This window comes from Nannobrachium achirus (assembly GCF_963921795.1).
Source record: "Nannobrachium achirus genome assembly, chromosome: 11".
Classification (NCBI taxonomy): domain Eukaryota; kingdom Metazoa; phylum Chordata; class Actinopteri; order Myctophiformes; family Myctophidae; genus Nannobrachium; species Nannobrachium achirus.
This window is the reverse complement of record NC_137820.1, coordinates 64,229,769-64,239,551: the sequence shown is the minus strand read 5'-3', so window position 1 is coordinate 64,239,551 and position 9,783 is coordinate 64,229,769. Positions and strand designations below refer to the sequence as shown.

General features: G+C 42.3%; 1 protein-coding gene across 1 annotated transcript; it reads right to left on the bottom strand.

The window, feature by feature from the left end:
- Positions 1-1,415: 1,415 nt before the first annotated feature.
- On the bottom strand, positions 1,416-6,649 carry faap24 (FA core complex associated protein 24). The gene is made up of 4 exons (XM_080737303.1): positions 6,331-6,649; positions 5,312-5,451; positions 4,375-4,530; positions 1,416-3,306 (listed from the first exon to the last, which is right to left on the bottom strand). Exons 1-4 carry the CDS (start codon positions 6,431-6,433, stop codon positions 3,064-3,066), a joined length of 642 nt encoding a protein of 213 aa, XP_080593429.1. The 5' UTR covers positions 6,434-6,649; the 3' UTR covers positions 1,416-3,063.
- Between the last annotated feature and the right edge of the window lie 3,134 nt (positions 6,650-9,783).

The following is a 9,783-nucleotide window of genomic DNA, read 5'->3' as shown; positions in this document are numbered from 1 at the left end:
TAGTCTGTGGACCGTTCACGTGACTTCAAATCAATATTTATTTATTTTACATTATTTAAAACTGCTGCCCGGCTAATGCAGTGTTTCTCAACCACTGTGCCTGGGGACCTTTGGTGTGCCCCTGAGAAGGGTCAAGTGTGCCCCTTGAGACTGCTTGAAAGCCAGTATTGTATTTATCATTTTAAAAATGATTTAAAGTAGAGAAAACAGCCGATCTACAAGCACACAACGGGCGTTGTGTGCTTGTGGGACTGAGTTACTAGGGGCCAAGGTGGAGGGGCCTTCATTATGTTATACTTTAGCTATTGAAAAATAGCAGATCTACAAGCTCAAGTAGATCTGCTATTTTGTAAAAGCTGTGAAAATGTGTGCACATCTTTGAATATTATGTATTTTTTAAGCAAACATTTGTAACTCAAATTTTGCTTCTGGGGGGGTCCCTGGAACTAAATATTTTTTAGATGGCGGCCCGTGCCCAAATACATCACTTTGGGGGTCCTTCACATGAAAAGGTTTGAGCACCACTGACATAAAAACATACCGTAGGTTTTAAAACCTTAGGATTTTAAATATTCAAAGATCTTCAAGATTTTTCAAAAATAGCAGATCTTGTAGATCTGCTATTTTTCAAAAGTTAATGCACAAAATGTGAGTGAATCCTTGCAGCCCTGTATACAGAGATGGCACGCATTTATTGTAAGTCAGATGATGACACACATAGACACTGATCGGGGTGGGTGGGTGGGTGAGTGGGGGAGGGGACACCCTGGGGAGACACTGTTGAGTGGGACATCACACTGGAGTGCTGTGCACATGCATCCAAAAAAGGGGGCCTTGTTCATGCTTCCCTGCCCCTCTAAAGAACCGCTGTGCAGAACTGAAGAAGTCAAGTTGAGCGGACGCATGGGGTCTTTTTTCTCCCTCTCTCTCACTAACTACACAGACTCTGGATGATAAAAGGGCTCTGGACTATTGCCTGGATTCAGCCTGACCCGGGTCAGGAGGCCAATAAAAACGGCGAGTTTCCTTTGTGGCCAGGCAGGAAAAGGCACAACACTGCCAGCAGTGTGCAAAGACTAAAAAGGGGAAACCGAGCAGAAAACCAATATATTAGGAGGCGCCGAGAGTAAGGTGGACAGAGACGGCAACTTCATCAAATTAATTCCCCACTGCGATTACATTATCTCAGAGGGCTCTGAGTAGCAACGAACAGACACACGGACAGAAGGAAGGACCCTCACGGACGGCCATGAGCGAAACGGCCATCTAAGATTTTCAAATAAAGAGTAATATTCCTGGATTAATAAATTGTGGATTTAAGTGATATATTTTGCTTAAAACATTTTTTTTGTATTTTTTATTAAAAGGTTAAAGCTCTGTATTATGATAGTAATCAGTGCTATAAACATGGGGAATCTGTCCTGTTATTGAACAAACACTATAGCAAAGATAACTGTGGGAATATAGAACTACTAGACAATAATATTGACCAAAAAATGATCACTTCCAAGAACACGAGAAAATCTCCTACAGGAAGTCACCCTTGTGAAATAAATGTGAAAACTGCCAATCTACAAGCTCACCGTGTCACAAAACTATTACTACCGTATGTACTAGAACACATTTAAAGGATGTGAAATTTAAATGTGTTCATTTGGTCAGAGGTCACTTTCATCCAAAGCTAGACGTGGCGACCACAAACCACCAGGGTAGCTGCTGAATCCTAGAAGGACAAATGACCAGATGAAACCATCAGTAAGATGAACATGGGTTTGTCTCGTTATTCTTCCTCTCCCAATAGAAGAATGTACTATTATAGACAGGTTGTTCATTTTCTTAAATAGAAATTTAGGAAACTGCAATATAATTTGGAAAATAGACAAAGCTCAAGCCCTGAAGCATTGAGAGTAGATGAGAAATATTTTTTGTTATAATTATTCTAAATTGGGATGCCAGCAGTTAAGTGGTTACACACATGTACACACAACCTGATAACTGTATATACAATGATAGCAAACACAAAGAAGACTTTGCAAAACTTTGTGTATACAAAAATGGTTCACTCCAGCTCTTGGTTGACATCTGCTGTAATATAATGCAGTACAAAACTAGAACAAAAAGCCTCAAAACATATCTAAACCTTCATATAAAAAGAAAAAAAAATAATAATAATAATCTAAACTGTTTATTTAATAGTAATGCACTACTGACACACAGTGTGAGTGTGTGTGTGTGTGTGTGTGTGTGTGTGTGTGTGTGTGTGTGTGTGTGTGTGTGTGTGTGTGTGTGCGTGCGCGTGCGTGTGTGCGTGCGCACTGCATGCGTGTGTTGCTACATCAGCCGGTCCGGGTGCCCCATGGGGGGAGGTTTCCAAAGTTCACGGGGGGGTCATTGGCCACGTCTGTCTGGAGGTAGTCCAACGTTGTTGGCACCTGGCACGGAATCTCATCGCGGCCCAATATACATATTCATTTGGGACCTCCCGAATTAGGATTATTGACTGCTTTAACTATTGAAAAATAGCAGATCTACAAGCTCAAAGCATGGCACAGAGTGCCGCGCTGTGAGCTTGTACTTGTAGATCTGCTATTTTTTTTAAATCGTGAAAATTTCAATTTTGACCCGATTCTATAAGTGTCTTTTGAATCCTTTTAAGGTTTTTTGAAAAACCTATGTTTTTATGTCAGCAATCTGGCCAGCCATGGTCAAAGAAAAGGTCCTTTTCACTTAACTGGAGCTCAGTTAGTCTGTTCTTGAGAGACTACTATGTCAGTGGTTCTCAAACCTTTTCATGTGAAAGACCCCTGTAAAAAAATCTCTAAAATATCTCAAAATATTACAGTTCCAAGGACCACCCAGAAGCAAAATCTAAGTTACAAACGTTCGCTCTAAAAAATACATATATTCAAAGATTTGCACACATTTTCACTACTTTTTCAAAAATAGCAGATCTACAAGCTCGCAGTGAGCTTGTATATCTGCTATTTTTCAACAGTTAAAGCAGTCAATAATTCTAGGCCCTAAATGGGTTAATGACAGGAGTTTGAGTGAGAAGCACAGCCATTAGACCACAGGGTTATGGAAGAAGTTGTGTATGTGCTGGGCCGCGGCTTGGCCCACTATCGCCTCCAGCTGGTGCGTTGAAGCGTTGCACAGCTGGTGGACACTGGAGAAGCGCTGGAGGAGGGCCGTGGCTTTGATCCTCCCCACCCCGGGGATGTGTTGCACCAGGGCCAGCACCGTGGGGTCCAACAGGCCACACACACTCTTCCTCCGAAACGGGTTCTCTTTACCCTCTCCATGCACCTGGGGACAGGGTTCCCACACATCTTTACCAATTAATTTCCAAAACTTTTCCAAAACATTTCCAGAATATTTAACCAGATTTCCAGGACTATATAACGCTAATTCAGCTCAATAACAGTCACTTACTCCTATGCGCGATGCCCTAAGACGGGTAGTGTAAAATAAAGGTTTTGAGAACCACAGTCGCTCTGAATTAAGAACGTCTGCTAAATGCCTAGATTGTAAACTACTGAACTCATAAAATGCCACAGTCTCATACATATCCTGAAGCTAGAGACGTAGGCCTACCGATATTCAGTGATTGGGTCTAATGATCAAAACGAGAACATTATAATGGTGTAAAAAAATCTATAAAAAAACGAAACATTTCCACATTGTAAGGCCAGTAAGTGACAAGATGACCCCCGGCCACTTTCATTATCACTGAATACACCTTTAACAGCACAGGAATGTTCTGTATAGGGGCAGACGAGACAACAGCAGGGTTCCCACACATTTTTACCAATTAATTTCCAAAGTTTTTCCAAATCTTTTCCAGAATATTTAACCAGATTTCCAGGACTATATAACAATAATTCAGCTCAATAACGAGTCGCTTACTCCTATGTGCAATGCCTAAAGACAGGCAGTGGATGCCAGTGGTTCTCAACCTTTTCAGGCTGTGACCCCCGAAATAATCATATTTGAACTGGGGACCCCCAGGTCCCCCACCCTGACGAGCACTAAGAGTAGAGGATTTTTTTATATTCTGTATGTTTTATTGTGAAAATAGCCGATCGAGGCATTGTGAGCATGTAGATCGGATATTTTCACAATTTCTGCCTCTAATATTTGACAATTTGGCCAATGTTTCATTTGTCATTTCAGAGGTATTAACAAAATCAATAACCAAAGACAATGCATAGCTATTTTTTTCCAGGACCTTCCAGGACCCTTGATCAATTCCAAAACTTTTCCAGTACTGGAAAAATATTTTTCTAATTTCAAAATATTTCCAGGAATTTCATGACCGTGGGAACCCTGCAACAGGTTATCTCTTCTTTTATTATTATTATTATTATTTTTTACCATTTGGGTGATAAGCTGAGAGGCCTCCTCCTGGCTGGCGACAGGCAGCAGGGTCATGCCAAGGTCAAACACCACAAACTTCTGCATGGCCGAGAAGTACTGATCACTGAGCCTGGTCCTCTCCACCAGCACCACCTCCTGGTAGCTGCTGTTTGCCTGCACAGAGAAACAGCAGTGGGGGTCCGGGGACCCCCGGGGATCAATGAAGGGGATTCCTGGGGGCCCACCAGGGAAATAAACGGTTAATAATAGCACGTCCAGGCTGAAAATGGCACATCTACAAGCTCACAACATGTCACATTGTGAGCTTGTAGATCTGCTGATTTTTCGATCCCTGAAGGGAACACTGCAGCCAAAAGCCACTAAGAGTTGAGGCATTATGTTTTGTAGAACACGGTTCTATTGTGAAAATAGCGCTGTGGGATGGTATTTAGGAAGAGTTTTATTCAGAAACAAAATCATCCTCTACCAATGTTATACATGTGTATATATTTATATATAGATGGAATTTTGTGACAGGATGTAATTATTTTTCCCTAAATAAAAAAAAAGAAAATAGCGCTGTGACCATGTAGATCGGCTATTTTCACTCTAATATTTGACAATTTGGCCAATGTTTAATTTGTCATTTTAGAGGCATTAAAAAAGTCCTTAAATTGTCACTTTAGAAATGTGCATATTATACCCTCTATATACTTTGTTGGTTTGTTTACTATTGAGTGGGGAAACAATGTTTCACACTGCTATAGGTCACCAAATGTTATATTCCAATATAAAATGACATATTGCATTCCGATATTTCCTCACATTTATTACTATGAAACAAACATGCTCTAAAGATGAAGGTGGCCCAGTGCCCAGTTCTGCCCACTCATCGGACCCGGGTGGGCCACAAATGTTTTCTATATATTCAAGTGGGCCACTGATCCATACTCACATTTCTATAGCGAACCAGCTTTCTTCTGTAGTGGTTTCCTGCCACCATGTCCCCCTCAGACACATACAGAATGCACACTTTACTGGGCAGGTGGAAGTCCACCACCCCCAGCTCCTTCTCAAAGAGCATCTTCACATCACCTGCAATGACATCCACACATACAGGATACACACTTTACTGTCCACCACCCCCAGCTCCTTCTCAAAGAGCATCTTCACACCACCTGCAATGACATCCATCCAAGCTTAGACACCTAGGGCTCTATTATGATCCAGGTCTTATGCCTTATGCCTTAACTTCTTTGCCTTTTTTTACTATTTTGAAAAACATTTTTAAATACTTCAAATGCTGATCTACATCTGCACGTTGTGAGCTTGCAGATCAGCTATTTGAAATATTAAAAAGAATATGTCTATATAGTAAAAAAAGGCAAAGAAGTTAAGGCATAAGGCATAAGACCTGGATCATAATAGAGCCCCTAGGCTTTAAAAGCTAGTGAAATTACACAGTTAAAATTCTGATTATCCAGTATCAGGTGTATCTCCAGCTCTAAACAAACAAATTATTTTCTGGTGGGTTACAAATGCCATCCAATCAGGAGACAGGACCCTAAAACGATCATTTATCAGATTGTGTTCCATAGTTCCAGTTTTGTCTGCTCTCATCTTCCTATGTGTTCTCCTGATTGGATTAAATTGGTATCCTGACCTGGGGGAAAACTAAAGAGCTGAATACAGAATTGAGTATTCATAACATAGAGCTATGTGACACTTACAGTATTTTAACACAACAATATCAACGAACATTTAACAAGAGGGTGTGACAAAAAAATTAAGATTCTAAAATAACAACAAGACAAATTTTGACCCTTCTCTCCCAAATCCCCAAAAAATATTGTATTGATTTATCTCTGACAGACTTGTTCCAAGAAGTATCCCTTTAATGACTAACTATATTTCATGACATGACATGTAAGTATATAATAACATGATAGGCTACTTTTTCCACCACTACATTACCTTTCAACGTGAGTACAAGTGCTGATCCTATCCACTTCTCATTGGCAATAACATGACCGTAAGGAACAGCAGCATTCAACAAAACTGCCCCTTTACTCTCCATATCAGGCTATATTAAAACTCTTTACTCTCCATATCAGGCTATATTAAAACTCTTTACTCTCCATATCAGGCTATATTAAAACTATTTACTCTCCATATCAGGCTATATTAAAACTATTTACTCTCCATATCAGGCTATATTAAAACTCTTTGCTCTCCATATCAGGCTAAAAGTCCTTATATGTGGGCTTTCATTGACAGAACACACGCTGTTGTTTTGTTTGCGTGATTCCTAAACCCACCAGGCTTGAGTTAAGACCCGCCCCGCGGAAACGCGAGGACTTCCAGGAGTGGCTGAAATCCCGAGATGGGTATGGCTGCAGGCCTGGAGACACCTCCCTCTGCAGATCTTTCTTGTCAGATCTTTCGTCTCAGTACGGAAGTACCTAATTACTTGACTCTACTGCCCCCTAGTGCTTCGGGGACGTGTGCAGTGGGGCAACGGTGAGATTCGATCTAGTGATCTCTGGCACGCAAGTCGGCGACGCTATCCATTCAGCCATCAATGCTGATGTTTATCGTGGGCTTGCCCAGGCCTTACGGCCTGGGCATAAATATAACGATTGCATTCACCACGGCTTCGTAACTCGCGCGGCGCTCCGCCGGCCGCGCGGCCCTGGCCCGCTCTTCGCGGCCACTCGCGCCTGCGGCGCTCGGGGGCGAAGAGCAGGACCAAGGTCCGCTGGCCTTCGCGCCGCTTGCAATGTCGTGGACACTCGAGCGGCTCCGCCTTTATTGACCCTGTAGACTTGCCGTTAGTACTTCCGTTCTGAGTACTTCCGTACTGAGACGAAAGATCTGACAAGAAAGATCTGCTGAGGGAGGTGTCTCCAGGCCTGCAGCCATACACTCTTGGAAATCCCTGCCTGACACATGGAGGGTGGATAAAGTCAGAGGCATGACTTGTACTTGAGAAAAGCCTGCATTTGCACAATGCATGCACAACTATTAATTTCTCACTACAGTGCTCAAAATAAACTGTGCTAAAAAAACTGACTTAATTTGTGCTTAATAAAGGGAAAACTTTGTAACTTTGCTAAAGAGAAAAACGTACTGAGAAAGCTATTAATTTGTCACTACTGTGCTCAAAATAAAAACTCTTACTGATTATCAGTTAAATTGTTATGGTTTGGATATGGCTTTGGGCCTATTATGCTGCGTGTATTATTGTAATGGATCAGTAGGTAGGTACTTTGCACTTGAGCGAGCTGCACTAACGTTCATGGGCACTTTCATACTTAAGATTATCGAGAGGAGGCGGGTCTTAACTCAATCCTGGTGGGTTTATGAATCACGCGTTTTGTTTTGGTTCCTCGACTTGAACTTCCCCCGAAAGTTCCAAACGTTGTGGTCATGAGTCAGTTTATTAAGATCATACCGCCCTCTGGTGGAGTGGAGGGATCACACACACAGACACATACACAGAGAGAGCTCTGGTGCAGTGTTTCTAAAAACCTTTTAATTTCAAGGATCCGGACCTAAAGAGTGTGACAGTTGTCAATCATTGACCGAGTTTGAAAAAGATTTGGGAATTGAGATACTTGGCTGGCATACCGTAGGCCATCTATCTGAGATGGGATTACATATAATTGAAAACCTTATAGACTATAGTGTGCCTGTAACAGAGTGACTGACAATGACATATCACACGAGTCATGTGATTCATGATGTATTCACTATTTCAGTAATAGGCCTATAATTAAATTGATTATATATATATTTTTTAATGCAGGGTAATTAAAATTAGTCTGTATAGGCCTACTAACATAGTTGTTGAATTAAATTTAATTAGTTTACAATTGGAGTCAATGGCACTGGATTAACAAATAATGGCCGTTAGCATGGTCCGAAGCAGGCTAGCTTCACAGCTTAATCTCCATGGTAACTAAAGTGGGATAACTTTCATGAAACAGAGTTTAGGCTTAACATATCCAGGTTAACTGGCGAGGCTAATCTGCCAAGATAATTCAGCTTTCATGAAACCGATTGAGCTCTGACTCAGGCTTACTAAAGCCAGGATAGCTGATAAAGCCAGGCTTTAGCCCTAATCTAGGTTTCGTGAAACGGGCCCCTGGTTGGCCAATGATCTGTGGATCGGAGGTTCAAATCAAGGCTCCTCCTGTCTACATGTCGAAGAGTCCTTGGGCAAGACACTGAACCCCTATAGTTGCTCCCGGTGAGCAGGTTGGTGCCTTGCATGGTTTCCTCCACCATCGGCGTATGAATGTGTGTGTGAATGTAATGCACAATGTAAAGCGCCTTGGATAAAGGCGCTATATAAAACTAGACATACTGTTCCTACGAAACAGTGTGGGCTCGCTTGTGACTATATTCTGCAGCGTGCTGTCATGTGAAGCTCAACCAATACTCCAGCTAAGGGTCGATTCACACTGTAATAAGGAGCCTAACTAATTTCGGTTCGGGAGGGCTCCCCGACCCGAAATTATTTAAGTTCGGGGGGAGTCCATTCATACTTTCTTAACGGCTAGTGCCGAAGTCGCTTGTACATATTGGAGGTCCATGGCATGACAACGTTTGTGGCCAATACATGAGCGTTGTAGGGTGGATACATATCTGACTGGCCCTGCACCAGTGACGGTTCTCTAATCGCTCTCTCACTCACTCTCACAAACGCTCGAGCACTGTCGAAAACATTTAATCTACAAGCTCACATTATAGACGTGCCGCCTCTCTTGCTGCATGCATGTCATCACAGTCACAACTCGTCATGGAAAACATGAACATCAACATCAACATGGAACACTAGCAAAGTTGTGTTTAAGCTCTTCTTTTCTCTTTAAAACGGTCGGCGACTAGCGAGACACGCAGCAAAGCTGTGTGTGTGTGTGTGTGTGTGTGTGTGTGTGTGTGTGTGTGTGTGTGTGTGTGTGTGTGTGTGTGTCGCGCACACGCCTCCCAGTCCATCACTCTCGTCTCCAGCCAGAGCAAGAACCAGCTGACAATCGCCGCTTCCCAATTCAGAGTGTGCGCCCTTCGTAGTGTAGCCCTAGCTAGGGTAGTGCTAGTGTAGTGTAGGGCTTGTCCTGTGAAGTGCACATTTTGCCTGTGAAATGGGACAGCACTGCCAAGTGCATAGCCTAAAACTTCCGGAGATCCGAACGCAAAAAACAATCGTCTGCCATTTTTTCCCCCTCCGCTGTACTTTTAAACCATTTTAAACCGTCTTAAACGCCCACAAACTTATTTTTTTGAGACAGGGAATTAACTTTTTAAACATTTTAGGATAGTATTTTTTCATAATTCACCATGACACAGCCTATTTTAAAATATCGTTGCGACGTTCGAGGAGAATTGAGAACCAGCATGAGTCGAACCGAGGCAGGCAGCAGT